The sequence below is a fragment of the Patagioenas fasciata genome, chromosome 3 (assembly GCF_037038585.1).
Source record: "Patagioenas fasciata isolate bPatFas1 chromosome 3, bPatFas1.hap1, whole genome shotgun sequence".
In the NCBI taxonomy this organism is placed as follows: Eukaryota; Metazoa; Chordata; class Aves; order Columbiformes; family Columbidae; genus Patagioenas; species Patagioenas fasciata.
The window spans coordinates 89,033,961-89,059,411 of NC_092522.1; the positions used below are offsets into that span (position 1 = coordinate 89,033,961).

General features: G+C 41.6%; 1 protein-coding gene across 1 annotated transcript; it reads left to right on the plus strand.

Moving 5' to 3' along the window:
- The first annotated feature begins 52 nt into the window (after positions 1-52).
- On the plus strand, positions 53-25,081 carry TBX18 (T-box transcription factor 18). The gene is made up of 8 exons (XM_065835852.2): positions 53-779; positions 1,515-1,698; positions 3,219-3,320; positions 6,263-6,434; positions 12,902-13,069; positions 14,249-14,313; positions 17,976-18,070; positions 21,393-25,081. The coding sequence occupies exons 1-8, from the start codon at positions 503-505 to the stop codon at positions 22,115-22,117; spliced, it is 1,788 nt and encodes a 595-aa protein (XP_065691924.1). The 5' UTR covers positions 53-502; the 3' UTR covers positions 22,118-25,081.
- The last annotated feature ends 370 nt before the right edge of the window (positions 25,082-25,451 follow it).

The window sequence follows — 25,451 nt, forward strand, 5'->3', positions numbered from 1 at the left end:
CGAGCCGTGGCAGCCCCCGCCCCGAGGCTCCGCCCTGCCGCCGCCGCCGCAGTGACACTAATGAGCAAGTTCTTCCCACCGGTCTCCTGCCTGGAAGTGCTGACAGATCAAGGCAACAAATTTCAATTACAAGCCCTAATTTGTGTCCGCAGAGCGTTTGTTACCCATGTCAGTCCTGCCTGGCCCATCAGACGGGGCAGAACGTGGAGGAGGAGAAGGAGGAGGGGAAGAGAAGGAGCGCATCTGCAGAAAGGAATAGATTTTTTTTTTCCTCCTAAAAAAAAAAAAAACAACCAACAAACACCCCCCACCAAAAAAAAAAAAAAAAACCAACCAAAACTTGGCTGATAACTCGGATTTAAAAAGAAAGGCGAGGAAAAGCCCCAGCCCCTTGCCTGCGCGGTCGGGAGGACGGGAGGGCGGTCGGCTCGGCGGGCCGTGCGTGGGTGCCGGTGCCGGCGGCCGCGGCGCGCCTGGATGCGCGGGCTGTAGGGGGGCGGGCATGGCCGACAAGCGGAGGTCCTCGCCCGGCACCACCATGAGCCTCAAGGCTCACGCCTTCTCCGTGGAGGCGCTCATCGGGGCCGAGAAGCAGCAACAGCAGCAGCAACAGCCGCCGCCGCCGCGGCAACCCAAGCGGCGGAAGCTGGGCGGCGAGGACGAGGCGGCGGAGGACGAAGCGGGCAACGGCTGTTGCGCCAAGAGCTCCCCTGCTGCCGCCACCGCCGGCAGGACCTGCGGCGACATGGAGCTGGGCTGCGCCGCCCGCGCCCCGGCCGGTGAGTGCCGCCCCGCGACCCGCCGCGTCGCTGCCCGCGCCTTAACTGTCGGGCGGGAGGCCCGCTGCTCCGGCAGGGCTCCGGCTCCCCCTTTCCCCCGCCGCAGCCGGCATTCTATTTCTCCGTTATTCCTTCTGTCTTTCCACAATGCACGGGCAGCCCCCGCTGCCGGCACTGCGGGCTAAAACCGGCAGCGCTCCCCGGGACGGCGGACCGGGCCCCGGCCGGCGGCGTTTTCGGTGGGGCAACAGCTGGGTGTTTGTTTCCGAAAAGGGGAAAAAGCGCTTATACAATACATATGTATATGCTGGAAGTGTATATGTAACTATGTGTGCACATATGCATATACACACAGCATATACATATATATGTGTCTGTACATTTACTGTATATGGACGCGAGTGCATTTTCACGCTGAGGCCGGCGCCGGTCACGCTAAACGTCTCCAAACGAAATGTGCCGCTGGTCACACAGCGCAAACACGCTGCCGCCCGGCCCGGCGTTGAGGGCTGCTCGTCTCCGGGCTCCGCGTCGGGGAGCCGAGCCCGACTCCTCGGCGCCCCTCTCGCCGCCCGGACGCCCCAGCGCGACCGATGGGGACACGGGTCGCCCCGTCGCAAGGCCACGGCCCAAACCCAGGCCCGGCGCCGGGACCCGGCTGGAGCTGAAGGAGAACCCCCGGTGGGGAGGTCCGCGCTCCCCCGGCCGCCCTGGCTTCCTCCGTTCTCTCCGCAGGCGGCTGCGAGGAGACCTTCCTGGCGGCCTCCCCGATCGCTTCCCCCGGCGGCTCCCCCAAGGGTTCGAGGCCCGGCTCGCCGCTGCCCACGCCGCAGGCGCCGCGGGTGGACCTGCAGGGCGCCGAACTCTGGAAGCGCTTCCACGAAATCGGCACCGAGATGATCATCACCAAGGCGGGAAGGTAATGGGCGCGCGCGGGGCCGCTCCGGGGCTCTGGCCCGGGCTCGGCGGGTCGAGGGGCGGCGGGCAGAGCCCGGGGCGGGCGGGCACATCAAAGCGGGTAAAAAACCGGGGGAAACCCCCCAGATTTACGAGGCAGGTAGATGGCGATAATTTTAGGTGGGCACGGGCACATGTGGCGTTTCGGGTTTCCTGTTCATTAGGGTGAGATCTGGGAGCGCTGTGTCCTTCTGAGGGGAAACTTTTCCCCTTTCCAGTGGATACACATGGTAAAAACCTGCGTAGTATAAAAGTATCTGAACTTATTAGAAATTACAAAAACATATTTTATTGAATCCATATGCTACCTTCTACATTTTCAGAGAGGCTTTATTAATGATTGAAAAGCTCTCTTAAACAGCACAAAGCAACATTTGTCTTACGAGAGTCTAGTCGGGGAATTTCTGTTTTATCTTACAGGTGCACTGAAAAAACAGCAAAAACTAGTTAACCGCAGTCAGGTTTACCCTCCTGCTTATTCAGAAATAACGGAGATAGGATTTTTCTTTCCAATAACGACTTTAATTGATTTATATATATATATTTTACAACAGCAGCAGATACTGAATAAACTGGAATGGCTTTCAGGTTTATAAAATACGAAAAGTACCTTTCATTAACTTGCAGTCAGATCGTCACTAGGACTTTTTTTTTTTTTGGCTTCAAGAATGAACTTTATTTTTAAAAGGCATACCAAGCGTGAGCTTCAAAATGCGTTTTTATGTTAAAACCACTGCATCAGTTAATTACTCCATTTTCTTCACAGAACGATGTACACCGTGAACTATTTTTTTTTTAAATTACCTCGTAGATTCGTTTCTGCTTTCAATAAAGAAGTTTTACTATACCTTTCAAAGACAGAGTAGCTCTTGCACTTCACCTTTAGTAAGCTGCAGACAGGAAGTCCCGTCTCAATAAAGACCATATTGTTGATTTACAGCACGGCACGCTGGCTTTTATAACTGCATCCTTGCGGTGTGATAATTGTATCACCGTGGTTTTAGCTTTCTAATTTGCTAGTACAGAACCGATACACCATTTGCTATTGTAAGCTGGAACTGCAGTGGCAATTTGCGATTCTATAAGTACTGGTCTTGCTGGGTGGAGGTGGTGTTTGCACATCTCCAGAATAATATTTCTAGCTAATATCTCAAACGGCTTTAAAATGCGTGTACTGCTAAAGTAAAGTCTCAAAACCAAATGATTTACTGTCTAACAATAAAGTTGAAATGATGTGGTAATAGCTGTACTCCCAAAGCGTATCCCAAAACATACGAAGCATTGTTCGAGTAAATGCACTTTAGAAATCTGTTATGACATATCGAATGGGCCATTTCATGGCTATGTAACTATAATCGTCCAAAAGGACTCTGTAGGTTAAAAGGAAGAACGAGAAAAATCCCACGAACTGGTTACTTTTCCTAAACAATCATTCCTGAGTCTGTTTCATATTAAAAATGACCTCTCTCTTTCCATGTTCAGGCGGATGTTTCCCGCAATGAGAGTGAAGATCTCAGGTTTAGACCCACATCAGCAGTATTATATTGCTATGGATATTGTGCCAGTGGATAACAAAAGATACAGGTATGGTGATTTTAAGGCAAAAAACATACAATGCGGGCCATAGGGAGCTTGGCGACTAGGAGGAAACATTAACACTGTATCAATTAGCAGAAAGTCGTGTTTAACCCTCCTTCAAATTCCTATTTTCATCCCAGTGCATAAAAAAAAAAAAAAAAAAAAAAGATTGTGCCAAGTAGGCAAAACTAGCTAAAATTCCAGTTGAAGCCCTTTATACATTTGCCTTATATTGTGTATGTACTGTGGGTAGACATTCAGGTTTTGGCATTCAGAGAGTGCAGTTCTAGTGTGATCAGGAAATATTATAATATCTTATTCCTCATCATGTCGGTGGGAATTATTTTCTATTAACAAATAAATACGAAAATGTGCATTTTTCTAGTTCTAAATGACAGTAACATTAATTAATAACATTACGAGCATCAGTGTCTGATTTAATGACATATAAGCTTTCTTGGTCGTGCTTGTAATTGATTATATAATTTAATTTAAATCTGTTCCCTCAGATATTTGCTTACGTAGATTTACAAAGCGTAATGTTTCTGATTACTGTTTTTTACAGAATTGGTGGCATTGTTGTCTGACAACTAATGTGAGGAACAAAAGTGGTTGTTCTTCGGACATTTAGGAGTAGGGATTATGTGCTGAAACTCTCACTGTGGTGAGGGCAGTGTGTTTCGAGGGAGCTAGTTGGACTCCGCTGAAACCACTGGCCCTGTAGAAATGTTTGCAGGGTTGGGCCCGCAGCAGTTGTGATTGTGAGTTGTGGACGTTTTGTAGGTCTTGCTTTATGGATACCATGTCCTGTTCCGTAGTGGTCAGGAGAAGCCTGGGCAAGTAGTTCAGTGGAGGCAGGATCAGGCCCTTACCAATTACTAGTTGGATTGTTTCAACCCCATACTTAGTATAATGTAGGGAAAACCGCTGCAGATTTAATTGTAGAATGAGGAATATTTCAGACTGAGACTAAAAGTTTGGTTCTTCCGGAATGCTACCTCATGTCCTAAGCAAACACTGCCTTATGTTTCTTGTGTGTCCTTGCTTCATTCACTGCAATTTTATCCTTTACTCGTGTGGTATATGGCATTGCTTAGGACTGTTTTAGATTATGTGTTTTTCAACAAGGTGCAGATATCAGTGCTGAGGATGTCCAGTACATACAGCTAGGGGAGGATTTTCTGACAGTACAGTAGAGGAAAACACACTTTTTAATTTTGGACCAGTGCAGTGCAGCTCAAATGAAACCCCTTTTCTTGCTTTGTGTTGCACGTGTGCATTTACTTAGCACTCTGAACACTTCATTCCTATAAGGTCTGAGCAATTCCTTAATTCATAGAAAAAGCGAGGAAATTATTACCAAATGAATAAAAATGTTAGTATTAAAAATTAAACCCAGGTATATTAAATATGAGCTGTTTAAACCTACTTTCATTTAAAATACAGTCATACTGAGCTGCACTGTCTGCCCAGTGTGATACATGATGCCCATAAAACAGAAGTAACTTAACAAAAGTTTCAGGAAGGGCAGTATTTTCTCAGTTGGCAAACTTAAGATTTCTGTAATCACATATCAGTACCGCACCGTTAACCTTCCTGCTAAATATTAGGGTTCTACATGTTTTACTTGATTTCGCTTTCATTCTTTGCTGTACGATCTATGATTTTTTTTTTTAATTGCTGTTATTTTAACTTTGTCTGTTCATGTGGCTTTTCAAATTGTCTTGTGGATCTTTAGATCTGAAAGATACTACAGCAGTTGCATGGAGTCTAGTTTTTAGCTGTCATAGTAAGTAGCAAAACTAAGTGAAAATGAGGAAAATTACATCTAGGTCTAGATTTTTTGCAAAATTTGGCCTTGTATATATTTGGAAGCTGAAGTTGTTGCTCAAAACATTTTGTGTATTTATGACCTTATTTACTTTTGTAGGGAAAGCATGTATTTAGTAGAAAACAAAAAATATAAAATAAATTAAAAATATTATACCAGTTGACTGTAAAATATTACAACAGTTGACTGTGTGATCTAGGGCTGAGAATTTGTCTCCAGGAGAGAATTTCATTCACCATTCTAGATATTAGTTTTACAGCTTAATATAAACTGAACAGAGTAATGCATGTATTGGATAATTCTATTGTTGTTATGTTGTTTGTCTTTTTCTAATAAGGAATTGAATTGTACAAACATATGACTTGATAAAGTCTTTCTTGTTTTTATGAAAAAATAGAGTGGAATTACTAGAATTTTACTGTACTTGAAGAAAATACTTTGACATTTTCAATTAGTGCTTTTTAAATTGTCCTGTAAAGTATCTGCCTTCAAAATAACTTTTCCACCAAAGCAGGCACGATTTTTATTAGAAAATGGCTTTGTCATCATTGGCCTATCAAATGAAATATGGGCTGTGTTTCGGATTTTTTTTTCGCTTTTATGCCTTTCTGCATGCTATTCAAGACAATTAATATGGTCTTGCAGAAATAGTAGGAGTATAATTTGACATAGTTTCATTATTTTCCCAATCATAATGTTCTTTCCCCTCAATAGCTTTATTTATAGACTCTTATATTAGACTCAACATACTGAATCTTCCAAATATAGAATTACTACTTGATTTGATAAATGAAGGACCAGATTCTCCCGTTTGCTGATGCCTATTCAGAGCAGAGCTGTAACAATTGATGAACTGACACCAGCTTAAAGCTCAGTGTGGAGCATGGTGTTAAGACTGTTACTGATTGTCAGAAGACTGAAGTCAGATCAGAGTGTGTCTTTTAGCCTTACTTTTGCAGATACCAGACCTGTGTTTTGCAACAAAAAACCAGAGTTTTAAAATCATCCTTTCATGTTCTGTTAATTGGTGGGTTCCTGATGGAACTTATTAATACTGAATGGGTCTGATAAATTAATTTGTGTTTTGTGGTTATAGGTATTTATTTTCTTTTTATAGGTATGTTTATCATAGCTCCAAGTGGATGGTGGCTGGTAACGCTGACTCCCCGGTACCACCTCGTGTTTATATTCACCCCGATTCACCCGCCTCCGGGGAGACGTGGATGAGACAAGTGATCAGCTTTGACAAACTGAAGCTTACCAATAATGAGCTGGATGACCAAGGGCATGTGAGTACTTGCTCTTCTGCAGTGTTACATGTAGGCGCATTGCTCAGCCCTGACAGGCTCTGACGTACAGCTTCAGGGTGCCAGAAATAGGCTTGACTTTTCAAAGCTGTTTTGGAACTTTACCGTCCAGATCTAAAATCTGCTTGCTTTCTGCTTCGATAATTAACTGCTTATTAGAGCCTGCTGTTTTACTCCCCCCTCGAAGACAGAGCTCCTTCTGCAAAGTAAGGCTTTACAAGGCCAAATTGCCTAATACGAAGGGGCAGAATTGCTCTCATGTTTTCCCACCAAGTGTGTTACTCGCAAATTCTGCTCCCATCAAAAGAGACGCTTAAATTCACAAGTGGCTAGGAGAAACATTAATACTGTGTAATAACTTCATGTGAATAAAAATACACTTAACTATTTTCTTAACCTAAACATTTGCGTGAAATCCCATGAGGTGTTAATAATTGCAGTCAAAACCGAACAACATGGGAGCTGGGTTTGCTCTGATAATGATTTATTACATACCTTATGAAGTAAGACCCTTTCACAGCTGAGGCTCATTACTTCTGAAAAAACTGGCGAAGACGTATGCAGTGTGAGTGTTCTGTTTGCAAGTTCTAAATTGTTTAGTTATGACATTATCTAATGTGACAAAATGTGTTATGTTAATATTTCCTTTTCTATTCAAAACTGTTGAAACATGGCAGATGTAAGCCAGTATCTTTCCAGCAATCCCTAAAATAGTTTTACTTGACACCTTGGAAAATAATTAAAATATGAGAATGGTTTTTAGTCAGGGTGAAGTCTTTAATTTTTCAAAATCCTATAATAAATGGCAAATGTTGACTTCCTTTCAGAAGGAGCCTTAAGTTCCAAGTGGTAGAGTTTCAAGATGTTGGAGGCAGGGTGTGGATTCCATTGTCCTTAGCATAGCTCGATTTATTAGAGCAGGATACTTTTGCCTTCACGGAAGGGAGAGAAAGAAAATGTACCTGGCACAGAGTACAAAGATACTACATGCATCTTTTAGTATAGTTGTAACTCCGTGACAATAGGCCAGGCATTTTGACAATACAGAGTTCAAGTTTGAGATTTTTTTTTCCCCATTTGTGTTTGCAGAAGAGAATAACATGAGAGTCTGGTCAAATTGTGTGGGAGCTACAGCTTTTATGTTATGGAGGCAAGAATACAGGAGACTGGCTGGACTGAGCTAGTGAATATGATATCGAGAACTAAAAGCCTCCCTTTCGTATAATACTGTTCATAATTTTATCATGCTCTTCTTTAAAAAGTATGTGGGGGTATTGACATCTCTTGAGCTATCAGTGCTTTTGTTTAGGATCATAAGAAAGACATTTTACATTGTTGATTTTCAGAATCGCAGTGATGGGGTCTCATTTGGCAGTGCACTTTTGAGTTAAGGTTAGCGCAGATAGTTCCCTTAGTTTCCCCAGTGTTTGTACATTTGCGGCTCTTCTCGAGTTGGAGTTGCTTTGTCTGTGTGCTGGGTCTATGGTGAGGGCTTTAAAAAGTGAAGTGCATGGGAATGGGTAAAACGTCCCTTCTCTAACAGAGGCCAGGCTGGCTGGATTTGTATTCAGTCATTTCAGAGGGGCGATACGTGGGTACCGTGGTCCAGACGTGCACTTGGAGTTGCAAACTGCCCTGCGATAAAATCTCAGCTATGTAGAGAATTGTGTTGCTTTATTTTTCCATCCTAGATCTTAGCTTTGTTTTTGTTCTGAACTGAAATCTGTGTAGTGTACACAGCACACCATCATTCAGAATGTAGGGGGATATAAATTTTCTGGTCTTTAGTTAAGTGTTTCGATTTGGAAACTAGTGAAGCAAAGCTTCAGCTTTTGTGATTCAAGACACATTGAACTGATTCGGAGCTATGGCAATGCCCCTCCTCCCCAAAATGGAAATTTAAGTATTAAAATAAAAGGACAAAAGAAGGATGACTGTAAAATAATTTCATATTTCTCAAATCTGGGAAATTGCAAACATGTCATTCATAATTACCAGAAAAGGCAAAAGCAGAAAGCAGAAAAGTGTCTCTTCCAATGGGTAATTTTTTGCTTTTAAAGCTATGGTAGTGTGGAATGCTGTATTGAAAAAGCTATGTAGCCTCTGAATGCCTCCAGCAATAATGGAAAACGAATAATCATATTTTGTGATGAATATAAAAAACAATTGTTTCTCATAAGCAGGAAGGAACCATTTTGCTCAAGAGGGCACCAGGGGAGGGATAGGGGATTGGAAGAGCTAGGGGTCAAGGCTGTATTGTCCTCAAATATTTGTTTTTACATCAAGTGTTCTGACTCTCCCACCCCTGTATGGGAGTTGTGGTATATGTCAGATTATTAGAAAGTTGGGGTTTTTTTTCCCCCTCCTACTTAGGCAGAATGGCTCAGAAAAACCTCCGTGGGGTCTCTAACCTTTACCATCAGTCCTCCAGTAGTTCAAGCAGTGTCAGGCTTTGGCGGCTGTTCTTTGGGCATGCTTTCCATGCTGTCTGTTTCTGGGGCTTTAATCCTTGTCGATGTTGTTCCTTTATTCTTCCCCTGCTCCTCAGAGGTGTCAGCTTTTGCAAAGTTTTTGTGTTCAAATCTAGGCTAGGTTTTGATCTTGCAGGCATTGAGGAAGGGAGCTCACTTGAGATCAACTCAAGGCCCGTTTACCTGTTCCAGGGTATTAGTTCTCAGAATCAGTGAGAGAAGTGACCCACATCCATGGGAATTTGCAAACAGATGCTAAGGTAGTATTCCTGTGTAGTATTTATATTGTGGTCCTACCTCATGGCTCCCCTTGCATTGTGTTGGTCTGGGATTAACTTCTTGTGAGAGGAGAACAACTACCTCTAAGACAACTTGCTCTACTGCTCGAATGCTTTCCGGGCTCCTTGCTGCCTGCTTCTATTTTCATCGGTGTTTTGAGCGGGAGTTTGTAACGACGTGATTTTGTAGTGTGGTTCTGCAGAGAGATTTTGAAGTACATCTGCATGTAGGGCACTCTCTGATACATCGGTTCTACTTACAAACTGAGGAGATCAAGCGAAATTTGTAATGATATGTTTTCCTTGTGTATTTCTGACATCAAAAAGAAGTCCCAAGGTGAATTCCCTACTTTGGAAAGGTTGTGTTCTTACAGAGGCATTAAGGCCCAGTGGCATCATTAAAGACACATTTGTGGCCTTTGTGTCTTTCATCCATGTCGCGATGGTAGGGAAAAGTAAACCTGGATTTTGCAGTTGACACTGAGAAGTGCGTGGTCTGGCTGCTTTTTGTTAATGAATCTCATCCCTCTCCCGGCTGTGGAGTAAGTGCTGTATTGTAAAAGCAGTCTCTCCCTCTGGCTGGTTGGAGCAGGCTGATTTTTTTTATTTTTATTTTTTGTGCAGTTTTTAATCTGAATTTCGGTAGAGGGGAAAAGTCAATATTTTTTATGCTGTTTTCTATGCTTTTCAACTGAGTATTTTTTGATGCAGAGGAACATCTTTTAACTTTTAGTGAAAATGAGGCTGTTAGCGTGTTAATTGGTCCTTGGTGGTTACATTTTTTTTCCCCCCATTTGAAAGTGGGGTGAGGCTGGAAGCAGACTGTTACTGTGCTCAGACTTGGCTCCAAGTAGCAAGCTCTGCTTACAGTCAATGGGTAGTTATATGTTCTTGTCACAATGAAAAGCTGGGAAACATCAGCATTTACACTTGCAGTTTTTGTCTTTGTGAAGAGGGAATCCATGCTCCTCGGTCTCACACACTTCCCTGACTGCTGAAAGCCTGAGCTTTGCAGAGGGGATGAAGGTGGATTTTTGGTGAAAACAGCATCAAGGTGAGGACCATACCACTGGTGGGGAGGTGGCTGGTTAATCTGTGCCCCATCAAGCTGCCAGAGGATTGGCATCTCTCCCACAAAAGAGAATTGGGCTCTTGCTTGTGCTGGCTGTGACGCTGGTGCCACAGTGGTACCCAAACTCAGGGTCAGCGCTGAGGCCTCATCACAGCAGCATCGCTCAAAAAATTTATTGCAAAGGTAATCCTGAAAGTGATCCCAGCCTTGTGTGTCTGCAGGTGCACTGGTTGCCTTTGTCCTGACAGGCTGTTGCCTTGCCCTGCTGCCTGCCTGTGGGCTCCCTGCTGCCATGTCTTCCATCTGATAATGATGTCTTGACAGCTGCAGTGGTCAAAGTGTAATTTTACATTTGATGGGAGAGATTTATTACCCCACGTAGTGTTTTGGTGATGCCTTGTGAGGGATTTGTGGAGAGAGGCAGGCTCTTCAGCTGTGAATTGAAAGTAATGCCAATTTGTGTTTGACGTTTGGTGGGGTTTGTTCTGGCTGGGAGTTTTTACTGTTGGCTTTTAAGCCTACAAAAGTAAAGTTGCTGCTTCTGCAGATAAGCATTAGATCCCGTTTCTGCTATTAACTGTGCAAGCAATGGAAAACGCAAAGCTGGAATATCCATTTCCTTAGCTTTTTCTTTACAGTAGCTTTAGGTGATACTTCGAATAATAGAGCTAAACCATTTTTCAAGTAGATATTGCATCTGCCTGTCTTTTTATGTCCTGTCTTTATAGTGTCGCTCTTTCTAGGGTTCTGCAGTTACGTACTACATATTTAGAATTCAGAGTCTTGATTGTTAACAAAGATCCAATTGTGCAAGGCACAATACAAAATCAAGAAAAAATTTCCTGCTGTGGATTCACTAATCATCTAACAGCATGTCAGTGCAGAAAATTTCAGTATAGCACGGAGCTGAGTCAGGTTGCTCTTAAGAGATGACCAGAATCAGCAATAGCCACCCAGATAGGGAGGTGGTTGCCTCCATGCTGCTGTGACTTCACTTGCTCTGATACATGAGCAGAGCTGTTCATGGCTGCCTGGGTTATAATTACGGTCAAGTCTGACGTGTAGGCAAGTGGTAGTTTGCACTGCAGAGCTGATGGGTTGAAGTAATCAGGGTGGGAGCAGAATGCGGCACGTTCAGTGACACCCAGGGAAATGGCAAAGCACAGAGTAGTGATGGGTTTGAACAGTGGAACAGACCTCTCCTTGGTTATGTTTTTTTCTCTTGCACCATTATCTCCCCTGGTATCTACTGGGTGTTCACAGGAAAACAGGGTCAGGAATGTGCTGTCTTCTTTGCATTTTCATTTTGTAGATCTTTTCCAGCAGAGAACTGAAAGGAGTGTTGTAAACAAGAATACACATTTGCGTTATAAAAATCTTGCCCTGTGCAAGATTCCAGAAACTGGGGAAAGGCTTCATATGAGAACATCCATAGGGCACTCTATGAGCAAATTAATTGAAACCTATGATATCATTGTCAAAACGTTATTTACAGGCTAATAAAACTCCTTATTATCCAGAAACTTGGCTTATCCAAAAGGGGGTTGTGTCATCTGGCCAGGACCAAGTGTATTAAACTAGCCAAACTCTATCCAAATGAGTGTAATGTCCTCTATGTCATTTGGATGAATGAACTTCCATGATGTCTGGCACAGGGGCTCTGTTGAGTGCATATACACATACTGAGGCTACTCAAGGAGCAGGAAATTAAAAAGCTCTCCCTGAACGTTGATGAGGGGTTCCACAGGCCAATAGCCATAGGACTATTTATTTATCAAGTTACTAATTTCTCAGGCCTTCCAACAATAATAATTGAGCTTCCTTTTTTTTTTTTTTTTAAATCGAAATCTTCTATTTTAGTAGTAGTTAGCTGAAGTGGAGTAAAATAGAGGGAAAATTCTGTATTTTAAATCTCCTCTAAAATTTGAGAGCAATACCAAGAGGTATTTTTGTATTTAATTTTAGGCACTATAAATTCATGTATTTGTTTATCCTTTTTTCTTAGTTGAGCTACTGCATACTGAGAGGGGTTTGTTTATTGATATTATTTATACATATTACAATTTTTGGGTTATTAACACTTTAGCGTTTTGGATTTTAGTATTATTTTACTCCAAGTTTCTGTTCTTTCTGAGCATGAGAGTCTCAGCTTGTGTTCAGAACAAGCGATGTTTCCAGCCTTTGGGATATCAGAAAAAAAATGCTACAAGCATATACTGAAGGTTCTGAAAACAAAAGGTAAATGCTGCTGCTGTTAATCTTGTTAGATCAAATCCAGGCTCCAGTGGGGAAAAAAAAGTGACAAAACTTCCCTAATTACAGTGAGACCAGGACCTTGCTCCATTTATTTATATATTTATTTATTTATCTAGCCAGTCTCCATTGAGTCAGTCTCTGAATTTGGAGCTCCTGAGTTGTAATTTTTAAATGCTTAGTGCTGGTAATAACATAAATGCACAGGGATTAGACTACTGTAATAAGAACCTTCAGAGGTTAGAGAACACATTTGATTTCCAGTAAGTGGCATGGTAAACACATACCATAATCTGTTCCAAAAACCTATTAGCCCTGAAACAGCAGGGTGTCCTTTCTAATAAATGTTATCTTTTTCCTTTCATGATCGCATAGATTATCCTTCACTCCATGCATAAATATCAGCCTCGTGTCCATGTCATCCGGAAAGACTGTGGAGACGATCTGTCCCCCATCAAGCCCATCCCTTCAGGAGAAGGGGTGAAAGCCTTCTCCTTTCCAGAGACAGTTTTCACCACTGTCACAGCATACCAAAATCAACAGGTAACTTGTGCTTTCTGCTTAGCACTTCGCAAGCTTTTCAGACTAGACCAGGGAAGTAAGAGGTAGAAGAAAAGAGGATCCTTTTATTATACCACTCATTAAAAAAAAAAACATTGTCTAAACCCTTTTTGGATTGCAAGTAGCTTTCACTAGTAGTATCGAAGCAGCACCTGGAGGCTATAGCTGAGACTTCGGGCCATGTGGGCTAAATGCTGCATGTAAAAAGTCCTTCTTATTACGGAGATGACACAATCTAATTAGCATAGTTCATGGTGTCCTAATTATAGATACAACATTGAAGCACAAGGCAAAGAGCAGTCTAATTTTTAAAGGTATTTTTGTACCTTTAAGTGTAGATGCACATCTGGATAGGATTTTTAAAGCATTTTTGGTCCTAACTCCAGTGATTCCAAAACTCCCAGAACCTTAACAGAGAAACTGAGGTCTAAAGAAGGTTGCAGTTGTTTTTATTAACTGCATTCAGTGCTTTTTATTAACTGGAATTTATCTAGGTCCACACAGATTAAAAGTCAAAAGTAAACTGCAGGTTGCTTGACTCCAATGTTTGGCTCTCATTACCACTTCTTTAAGTATTAACATACATATTGGCACCATAGCGTTGTCACATTTTATTAATTCCATGTCAATTGTTGTAGCTGTATTTTGTGAATTTATATATATCTTGCTATCTTTACAAATAAAAGAGCTGGAAAGCCATGTAAATACCAAAATAAAATTATTTGGTACCTATTTATTTAAATTAATTACGAGTATTTGGGGGGAAGGTGCTGGGTTTTTTATGGAGGATAATAGCTTAGAGATAATCTCTTTTTTCACATTTCCTTCTTGAGCTGTACAGGAATAAAATTTAATTTAAATTTTATTGCAGTTAGGCGGTGTACTCTCTTAGGTGAAGAATGACATTTGCCAGAAGATTTTTCACAAGAATTCCAACCTGCCATTTGGTAGCATTAAATACCTATTAGCTTCTCTGGGGATTTGCAAAAATAATGATAAGAAGGCTGGCCCTTAATTTGCTGTGTTTCAGGACGACCATCTTAAACCATGCAAATGCGAAGATGTTTCTACTCCACTGTCAGCTTAATTCTGTCAGGATAGTAATTTTGTGCGGTACTTGGCTGAATTTGAAAGTAATAACTTTTTAAATCATCTTCACAGATAACTCGCCTGAAGATCGATAGGAATCCATTTGCCAAAGGGTTTAGAGATTCAGGACGTAACAGGTAGGTGTTGGGGGAGGAGGTGGGCTTGCTACTGCTGACGGAATCAGTTTGTGAAGGCTGGTAGGGGGAAATACCTGTATTTACAGACAAATTAGTTTGAGGACTCAGGCTTCCTAAGGGACCACTTAGGTTTCCCAGTAATATCCTCTGTAGTGGGTTCCTGCTCCTGCTTCTCAGACCATCTAGGTCAAGAACAGGTTGGCACACAACTTGACTCACGTACTCAGGTTTTCTTTTGGTGGAAACAGTGGCATACCATGAAGGCTGCAGATGGAATTGATGCATACTCAGGTCTGTGATTTCAGGCTGCTCCTGGAATCTCCTTTTTCTCCTGGCTGGAGACACAAATTGGAGATACCAGTGTCAAGATATAAGCCCAGGTTCTCTTGTGTGTAAGTGTCATTTAGTATGGATGAATGTGTCGTTGTTTCTCTTAAAGGGGGAGAAATTAAGTTGCCTCTTGTGGTAACCTTATGTTTAGTACACTTGACTGAGAGGTGGGAGACCTGTGTTTAAGTGTCTCTTTAGCCTAAGGAGTCTTAAATCGACTTCCTAGGTGAATACTGTTTCCATTGGCTATAGATGACCTTGAAACGAGCCTGGTTTCCAACTCCTCTGTTGCGGTTGAACTGATTAATTGCTTGTTCTGTCTTGATCCATGAATCTTTCAAAATAGCAATGGGGAATCTGAGTAGTGCAAAGTGGAGACTTGGGTCTAGTCCCTGCTGCCAGGACTGATGAGGTATTTTATCCAAAGACTGTTTAATGCAAAATACTTAAGCCAGTTATGAATTGTATGTTAAACCATTTCAGCTAAAAAAAGCAGCATTTAATTGTGGTACATTTTATACACCAGTTCCAGTGACCACATTGCATTTGGTGTCTACAGCTGCTATATTTATGATCAAGCCATGCAGAGAAGGGAGCAGGCTGTGCTTGCAGGAACACTCAGAGAGTTTCTTTTGGCAGCTGCTCTACTGAGCTTCTCTTTTAGCAGAGGCTACAGCATTAAAGTCTGTTTTCTGCTTTCACCTGAGTTACATAAATGCTGAGACTGGACAGCAAGTGAGAGTAGTTTTTAGAATATTGTTATAGAAGGGATGGGTTAGTTGTAAACATTTACAGAAATCCTTTTAGTTTGCATTTGCTGCTCTCTAAGATTTTCATCTTCTAGCAAGAAGCAATTGGCCATGCTCTGTCCTGGGGCCTGGAAGGGATGCCTCAGGCATCGGCATAAATAGAGTTTTGTCCTCTTTCGCAGCCTTCTAGTTTGAAATCAAGTGAACAGTGACTTCCAGATAAATGTGGTGACTGAAGAAGTAAAACATGCTGTGTGTACTCAGGGAAGAAAAATGTTGCCATACAGCTCTCCATAGGCAACATCTCTGCTGTGCATGCTTTTTGCAAAGCTGTAAAATAAGTATTAAGAAGCCTCTTAAGAAGTGAGAAACCCTGGCTTCTCTGAAATTTCTGAGTTTAAGTGGAGTTAGAAATTTTTCCGTAATGTTCTATGAAACAAGAGAAGATGTCCTTGAAAACAGACAGGAAAGAATAATTCAGAAGCCAGTCTTTTACTGGATTTAACTTGCTGGACAGCCCTATTATTACCCGAGGATGACGCAGGTGCAGTACGAGTACTGCATCTGCAACCATGCGAATCCGGTTGTGGGACTGGGGCTATTCAGAGAGGGTTTTTTGTTTTGTTTGGCTGCTAGGAATAAGTTTGGTTTTGGCATTAGGAAAACAAAACAAAATGAACAAACAAACAAGCAAAACCTAAACAAGATCTTTTCATTGAAAGACATTTATAGTTTATGGAAATGGATTAGGAGGCCAGCTCTGTAGAAAGGACCAGCCGTTGTATAAATGTTTCAGGATTTGCTTTAGATGAGGTCTGAATGCTTTTACTGTAACAAGCAAATTAATGTTGGTTTACTCAAGTCAGTATTGGTGTTTTCTTTGATAGACTCTATGGTACTGAAAAGGTATGTTTGAGAATGCTGCTCAGATTTTTAATTGTCAAGGAAAATTTATTTTTTAATTTAAATTACTGCTTTACTCAGTTGCTAAATATTGAGATTCTGCTGTCGTCATTGCTCTAACTGGTGTTATTATCAAAGAGGCATTTTAGTCTGTGACAAAAGGGTAAAAAGCCCACTATGGTACCTTTATACCCAACTTTTCTACATTGTTTTAATTATTGCTGCTATCTTACTCTGCACTGCTGCATGCAATAATTCTGTTTAATTAGAAATATTCCGTTTCAGGTCATTCCTGTTGAGTCTCACAGGCTATTTTACAGAAATCAGTAGCTTCACCTCTTAAAAGCATTCCCTGTGCATTTGCAAAGTGCAACAGAATTTATGTGCTGAGAATAGTTTCATTCTTCAGCTCGGCTTTAATTTTGACCCTATAAAAACTTTTACTCAGGAAAGGACCAGAATTTCTCTCTTTAAATACTTCAGGAAAAACATAACTGTTTTGTTAAATAAACTTGGCCATTTGATAGCGCAAATTAGGGTGGTGATAAAATGTGGAAATTGTTCAAAGGCATCTTGTATAAATTATCACCTTAGCTACATTCCTCCAGGAGGTGGCTTTTATCTCCGCTTTAACTAGAAATGAAACGTCACCATTACTGTGGAAAATGAAGGCTATCTTTTTAGTCCAGGTTCAGCTAATAAATACTTTATAACTGTTTCCTGAAATACATTGTGATCCTGCTGGAAATGCAATAGGGAAGAAGCAGTATCAGAAGAACATGTTGGTAGCTTCAAATTAGGCTATTTGCATAATTGGAATTTACAGAGTGCTGCTGCTCAAAGGCAAGTGCTTGTGTTTGGTATGTGCCTGATGCTGACATGTAGCAGGCCTTTGGGCCCCAGTAGCCAAAAATAACAGCAAAATTATACATCTGAGGTACATTATTCACAGAATTCTGTCAGAAAAAAAAGGAGCCTCTATCTGCAGGAAATAGAGATTCTTCTAGTTATTGTCTGCCACGGTTGTCTACCTGGTTATTTCTGTTTTGTCGTGACACTGTTGAAAGAAATGATTGCCTTCAGGAACTGGAAGTCTTCATTTTGCTCAGCACATAATAACCAAGACGCAACATTCCTTTGTACATTTTAGTAGCCGAAGAGGTGTACACTCAGGGATTGCTCATGTTGTAAATGTGATTTTCCAATTCATTGGTAATGATTAGGAATCCTGTTTTAATAGAAGTTGACACTGGATCACCTTATTCTAGGCAGAAATAGGAGATCATCCCTCTGTCAGCTGGAGCATTACTTTTAAGGAAATGTCTTACTAGGAAAACATTTCATATAATTTTAGCCAAGTTGTGCCTCCCCTCCCTCCCCACCCCCCCCCAACAAAACAAACCAAAACAAAATCAAAACAAACAAAACAAATGCCAAAACTGACATAGAGAGCTAGACTGTCAAAACTGGAAACTCTTTGCATGCTGCCAACCCAGTCAGTGACCTCAGATCACAGCGATCTCATGGATTAGGATGTAGGGCTCTTTTCTAAAAGCAAAATGAAACTTAAAATAATCCTGAAATGTCACTAATTTTTATATATTTCTGAGGTAAACTATGCAGAGAAATGTGACAAAATACAGTTTGCTTTCATGACACTGATGTTTTTGTTCTAAATAGAATGGGACTAGAAGCTCTGGTAGAATCTTATGCCTTCTGGAGACCTTCACTGAGGACACTTACATTTGAAGATATACCTGGGATACCCAAACAAGGTATTGGTCTTCTTTGAGTTCTTTCAAGACAAAAATATATTAAGATAAAACTTTGACCATCAATCTTTACAAAAATCTAGATGAGTGTGTCACTTTTGGAGAAAAAGCAACTGACCAACCACAGTTCAGGTCATTGCCTCTCATCAGAGCCATTTTAAGTTAGAAAGCTAATGCTAGCATAACCATGGTGGCAGTAAAAATATTAGATTGTAAAGATAAATCAGATCACATTTGGAAGATGACAGTTATTTCAGGATGCAATGACCTCTTCTTTAGTGTTATGCTCCAGCTAGATACACAGAGTTAGCTTGATGACTTCTGTTGTACACATCCAGAGACAAATATAGGAGCTACTTATGTATTTAAGAGAGAAAAAAAAAAAAAAGAATAGGAGAAGAAATGCCCTCTAAGTAAAGAATAAATAGGAGTAAGCTTAATTGGGTTTCCTCCTTGGAAAGCCTCCTTGATTCTTGATACCTAAAAATGGTTTAGTAGAATCATAGAATGTCCTGAGTTGGAAGGATCCACAAGGATCATCAAGTCCAACTCCTGTCCCTGCATATGACAACCCCACAGTTCACAGCATGTGTCTGAGGGTGTTGTTCAGTCTCTTCTTGAACACTGTCAGGCTTGAGGCTGCAACTGCCTCCCTGGGGAGCCTGTTCCAGTGTTACACCACCTCTGGGTGAAGAACCTTTTCCTAATGTCCAACCGAAACCACCCCGGCACATCTTCCTGCCATTCCATTGGGTTCTGTCAGTGGTTGCCAAAGAGAAGAGATCAGCTCCTACCCTTCCCCCTCCCCTTTTGAGGAAGTTGTAGACTGTGATGATGTCTCCCCTCGGTCTCCTCCAAGCTGAACAAACCAAGTGACTTCACCCACTCCTCATATGGCTTCTCCTCCAAACCCCTCACCAACTTCACAGCCCTCTTCTGGACACTTCCCAGTAGCTTAGTATCTTTTTTATCTTGTGGCTCCCAGGACTGCACCCAGTGCTCCAGGTGAGACCACAGAACAGAGCAGGATAATCACCTCCCTCACTCGGCTGGCAATGTTGTGCTTGATGCACCCAAGACATGGTTGCCGTCTTGGCTGCCAGGGACACTGTTGGCTCATGTTCAACTTGCCATCGACCAGAACCCCCAGATCCCTCTCTGCAGAGCTGCTCTCCAGCATCTCATCCCCCAGTCTGTATGTACAGCCAGGGTTGCCATGTCCCAGGTGCAAAATCCGGCACTTGCCCTTGTTGAACTTCATGTGGTTGGTGATTGCCCAGTTCTCCATTTTGTCTGGATCCCACTGCAGAACCTCTCTGATCCCTCTACAGGGTCTCTGTGAACAAACTTTATCTGCATCCTAGACCTTGAAATCAGCAGCGGTCCTCTCCATTTGGTTTTTTCTCACTCCCCAGTCCATAACCTCTTGGGTGCCACTTTCTCCATCATAGACGTAGTGCTATGTGGAAGGGAGGGTTATTTAAATGACCTGTTTGGACAGAGAGGGGAGTCTCTGTACTCGTTTTTGAGTTCCTTTATTTCCAAAGTACTCCAATGTATATAGAAAATCTTTCAGAGGTTTTTCAACTAAATCAGACATATTACTCTTGATTTCCTGCTACCAAATTCACAAACATTCTTCCTTCTTTCTTGATAATGCATTGTAAAACCATTAAGTGTCTTCAGCGCAAAAACACAGAAAATACAGACATTCACAAAAGTCATTTTTGTCAACTTCTGCTTAACCCACTCCTTTGAGATATCTTGAGCATTTGTGCCTGATGTGTGCAAATAAAATGGAGTTTTTGTGCTAAGTCACAGATACGTTGGATGAGGGTCAGCAGAGTTTTCAGTGGAGGGTGGGGCGGGGGGAACATCCTCTTAAAAAAGACCTATAATGAGAAGCCATTATCAGACCTGAAATACCTTGTCAGACTGTGTAAAACTGAAAGGTAACCTGCTATGAAGTTAAAATGTCTAGGAGACAGGACGGCTGTATTGCCCTGTTTGTATATAACAACACTGTTTGAGAACAGAGAAACTGCTGCCATGAACTTCATGCTTCCTTTTCAGTTGTTGTAGGTTAAAGAGCTTGTCGAAGTAACTGTTGATGTCCACAGAATGGAAACTGAGATCCTTGGAAAATCTTTAGTCAACTGTACCTTGGCCAATAGGGTGGTTTAGAGACATGCTGAAAGACCCCATTAGAAATTCGTCCTCGTTGTTAGTGCTGGAAGTGCCCACCTTTGGATAGCAGAGGAAGAAAAATAAGTATGCCTTACACTAGGATTTCTTGAATGTGGCAGTTTCTCATAGTGCTTTGTGCCTTTTGTGGCAAAAGAGCAAGAAGAAACAGGCAGGCTTCACTGATAATGTATTTTTCTTTCCACTAGCTCATCTATCACAAAAACGCAGTTAACTTATTGACAGCAGGCATACCTTTGCAGCATCAAGCTGTTTGATAGTTAATGTGATTCTCAAATAGGAGATTCTTCCATGTTAAGTACCTTCAGCCTGCGAGACTGTGAAAGGCCCTAATCAATTTTTCTATGCTCACTTTTTGAGGAAATCTAATCTCTAAGAAAAAGAAGTGTTTCTTACATCTGGGAAACCTTCAGTCCTGAGAAAAGCAGTGCATTTTCAGGAGCACTCCACACTGGTATTGGTCATGTAAAAGGTTGTGAGATGGGCAAATGAAGAGTTTGTGAACATTTTGCTACAAACCTAAACCTCCACCTACCCATTCAAGAAATGAAGCAACCATGCATGGTACTTAGCCTACACTTTTCCCAAAGTTGTTCCGAAGTTTTGTTCTGAAGTAACGAACTTTCCTGAAACTGTTGAACTGTGGGAACCTTTATCATTTGAGCTAAGGAGCTGGTGCCTTAGCTGGTGCTGTGACAGTGAGTCAGGTGCAGAGTGCTTGAAAGACACTCTGGGGTAGAGCAACAGCACAGACAATACAAAATTCATAACTTTGAAGAAGACTTTCTGTGATGTAGCACTTGCCTGTCTACATCTTAGATGCCGTGCAGCTTGCTTCCCACATCAAATAAAGATGAGTTAACCTTTCAGGCAGGAACTCTGAGTATTGAGTGATGGTTGCAAAAGCATAACTTACATTATCTGTCTTAGACAGGTTGTTTCTTCAAAAATACCTGTCGCCCACACACCCCCCGTACGTGTATATATATATGTCATTTTTTGAATGAATTTGGATTGTGTTTCATGTCAAGGGTTATTATAAAAGACAAAGGTCTTGATCTATCACCTAGGAAGGGAACCTTTCCCAACATGCTTCTTACACTGTAATATTCTTTTCCAGGAAATGCGGGTTCCTCTACTTTACTCCAGGGATCTGGCAGTGGAGTGCCATCTACCCACCCTCACCTTTTGCCGGGTTCCCCTTGCTCATCTCCAGCCTTTCACCTCAGTCCCAACACTAGCCAGCTCTGTAGCCTTGCTCCAGCTGACTACACAGCTTGTGCTCGCTCAGGTTTGACCCTAAACAGATACAGCACTTCTTTGGCTGAAACCTACAACAGGCTCACAAACCAAACTGGTGAGACATTTGCACCCCCAAGGACTCCTTCCTATGTTGGCGTGTCAAGTAGCACAACTGTGAATATGTCTATGAGTGGCAATGACGGGGATGCGTTCAGCTGCCCACAGACTGGCTTGTCCATGCAGATTTCAGGGATGTCTCCACAGCTCCAGTACATCATGCCATCCCCATCCACCAATGCTTTTACCACTAATCAAACCCACCAAGGCTCCTACAACACGTTTAGACTGCACAGTCCCTGTGCACTCTATGGATATAACTTTTCCACATCCCCTAAACTGGCTGCCAGTCCTGAGAAAATTGTTTCTTCCCAAGGAAGTTTCTTGGGGTCCTCGCCAAGTGGAACCATGACGGATCGGCAGATGTTGCCCCCTGTGGAAGGAGTGCACTTACTTAGCAGTGGGGGGCAGCAGAATTTCTTTGACTCCAGGACCCTAGGAAGCTTAACACTCTCATCTTCTCAAGTGTCTGCACATATGGTTTGATGAAGCCTTTAAGTAAAAGTACAGTATGCTTGGTGTCTACAACGTATTTCTTTTGGAATATGAAAGGACACTCGGTGTAGCTTGTAAAGTGTGTGTATATATATAATATGAGAGGAAGTTTGACTGAATTTTTGACTTGTTTGTGGCCAGATTTTTCTCCTATTTTGTGTTACAGAGAGTTTGCTGCAGTGCAGACTGCTTTAGTTTTCTGGTATAATACACTTAGTTGTATAACACTTTGGGACATATGCAACAAATTAAGTAAGACTTCCTCCCCTTTCCCCCTCCTCTGCTCTAACCCCTTTAAAGAATGAAATGACACTTGGAGTATTAAACAACACAAACAAGCCCGCTTACATTTCCTATAGTACTAGTGAGTTTCTTTAAAACATTCATACAATGATAAGCTGATGCACCAAAGGCATTTTACAAGTTTCTTCTCTGTTATAAGGGATATGAAGGGTATTTGGACTTTTAAGTGTTAAGCATCAAGCATCCTGCCTAAAATTAGAAGTTTAACTAACGGATTATGTACAGAGTAAATGGAAAGATCAGTTTGCCTTCTCATGATATGCTGGTTTTAGCTTATCAACAGCACAGTATTTTTAATAGGATTTTTTTTTTTTTTGGTCAGCATTAGTCTAGATTTATGTTTAGGTATTTGAATACAAAAAATGCATATTAAAATTGCAGTGATAGGAGTAATTTAAGCCAACAGCAGAAGAAATGGAATTCTTTGATACAGAATGAACTTCGGGGTGCCTTGGGGCTTGATGCATTTTTTCCTCCATAAATATTGCCTGTAAGACATTTACTGGACAGTAGGATATTCTAATGTATCTTTGATTTTGTATTTTTACTTTTTAAAGGAAAATACAGGTTTGATTTAGGAGAAAAAAAAAAAGTGAGCAGGATGAGAAATTCCATTATTGGTTTTACCCTTTTGTGGTTGTGGGGGTTTTTTTTGTGTGTGTGTGGGGGGGGGGGTTTGTTTGTTTTTGGTTTTGTTTAAATAAGGGCAAAAAGTCCTCCATCCCCAGTCTCTCATAAATACATTGCCTGTAGCAATTAGACAGATGACTTAGTTTGCCCACAAGTGTTGCGGGAAGCAGAACTTTATTGTAGCTGCCTCCCTGTAACATGGCCTAACTGGGATCAGGATTACAATAAGCAAAATTCCTTTAGTAGTTTACTTTGAATACTCCAGCATGACACCTACAGCCTATGTCCCTCCCTCCAGGGAGCCATCTGTCTTCCTTTTATTCCTTTCTGTCACGAGGTTACTGCTGCTCTCTTTCTCAATCAGTTTTTACCTTGGAATTGGAGAGGTTCCCTTCTTTCCCAGCTCTGGTTTTAACTGGAGCTTGCAAGAGCACAGATCACAACTTCTCCAGGGTGGCGAATACATGGGGAGACACTTGTCATGGTGAAATTTCTGCCCTCATCTGCATCTGCGCAGCCCTGGTGTGTATCAGTCCTGCTGCAAAAGCTGCCTCTCAGCTGCCTGCCTGTCAGAGCTGAACCAGGGAAGCTGTAGAACGAATTTTAATGCTTGAGAGAATGGGTCATCTTCAACAGTATGCTAAGCCTCTTTCATATTGCGCAGGTGATGTAAAGGCGTTACGAAGTAGGTACAAATGTAGCTGAAAATGCTTCCTTGGTCAGCATTGAAGGAGAGTAAGGCCTTTCAGATTTTACGTTTTTCTCTGTTAGATTTTTAAGTGAATGTGGTTTGTTGTGTTTCTCGAGTTCCTACATCTTTTCTGGCAATCAGTAGACCTAACTGCTCCTACTTCAAGAAAGACTTGCTGTAGCTAGTATTTCTTCAGTGGGTTGGAGATAACTCATGCAGAAACAGCCCTACCAATATATTTTCTTATTATTTGTGAATAGAAGGGAAACCACAGCAGTCTTTAAGCCCGTGCCTGGAGAAGGCTTTTTTTCTATTAGTTACATATTTGTTTATGTTAAAGAACACACATTGAAAATTCTCATTCAAAGCTGCAAAGACAAGAGGATGAGCCTGCAGTTGAGGAGATGTGGGTTTGCTTCTTTGCTGTCTCAAACTTCCCAAGTGACCTTGGGCAATTCACTCACCCTTTCTATATGTATTTTTTTTCCTTCTGTAAAATGTGATAATAGCACTTCTCTGCCTCACAGTAAGCAGTGACAGCACACTGAAGATGAAGGTCATCTTTATATATACTGTACTATGGACAGTACCTTACAAATGGATGGCGAAATACTGTTCATATATAAGGATAACAAAGAGCGTTCGTGTACTTCAGGTCTGTCACTAGTTTTGGCATTGTAGTGTCCTTTGAGGCAGACCTCCTAGGAAAGACACTGTTCAAAACCTCACACTAAGTATTTGTGAAATGCTTCTAACATGCAGATGGGCAAATTTTCACTTACATAAATTGTCCTAGATTTATTGGTCTAAATTAGCAAGGAACTTGCGTATAGCAATTCCTGCTCTAGTCAAAACTTTGAAATGTTGCAGTTGGAGAAATCTTTAAATGGGAAGAATGATGCAATTAATCTGTACTTGAAAAAAGTTAAAGATAATTATCCATGTCATTTTAAGGGCTGTGACCAGGTAGAAATGTGAAAGAGCTAAATCATGCAAGTTCCTACAAGGGGGAAAAAAATAAGAAAAGGATTGTGTACGGATGTTCATGGAGGTGCTCCTGGCAAGAGTATGTACTTTATTGTCTGGGAATTTTTTAGAACTGGTCTCTTGGTTTTCCTCAAATTATTCTAATCATATAACCACACAATATTGTTTGAAACATTTGTTCCTTAAAATTTTGAATCATATTGTAAATACTTGTTGGTGTGTCATTGCGAAAAGACTAGCTTTTTATCAATATAGTAAATGCTATATATGCATTATATCTATAATTCTATATCTGTATTTTACAAAAATGCCACAGAAAATATATTAAAGTGTGTATTCAAACACTTTTTACTACATTTGGAAAATTGAGGGGCTTGGGCCTTTTTTTAACCTCTACAACATTAGCAAGACCAAAGGAAAAGACTTTAAGGTAAGCTCTGAAATTCAAAGACTCAATACAGCAAACTGCAGCCATCCAACTAGTCCGCAATACTTTCATGGTTCGTGTTAATCATTTGCTGTTGAACCTCTCTGTTATCTGTATGCAAAAATCACGACAGTTGTTGGCTACAAGGAGGTGCTGAGGCTGATAGCAGAGCTGTGAGGTTTTTACGCAGGAAGAAGGGACTGAGCAGCTTGCAGAGCACATCAGAGAGTGATGGAGCATTGCTGGTTCCTCATAGCTCAGCTCATCCCTACTGCCAAGACCAGGTG

Coding starts and splice junctions, on each gene's coding strand:
- TBX18 (XM_065835852.2), top strand. CDS start 503: ATGGCCGACAAGCGGAGGTCCTCGCCCGGCACCACCATGAGCCTCAAG. Junction 6,435..12,901: donor AGCTGGATGACCAAGGGCAT/GTGAGTACTTGC, acceptor ATGATCGCATAG/ATTATCCTTCACTCCATGCA. Junction 13,070..14,248: donor CAGCATACCAAAATCAACAG/GTAACTTGTGCT, acceptor TCATCTTCACAG/ATAACTCGCCTGAAGATCGA.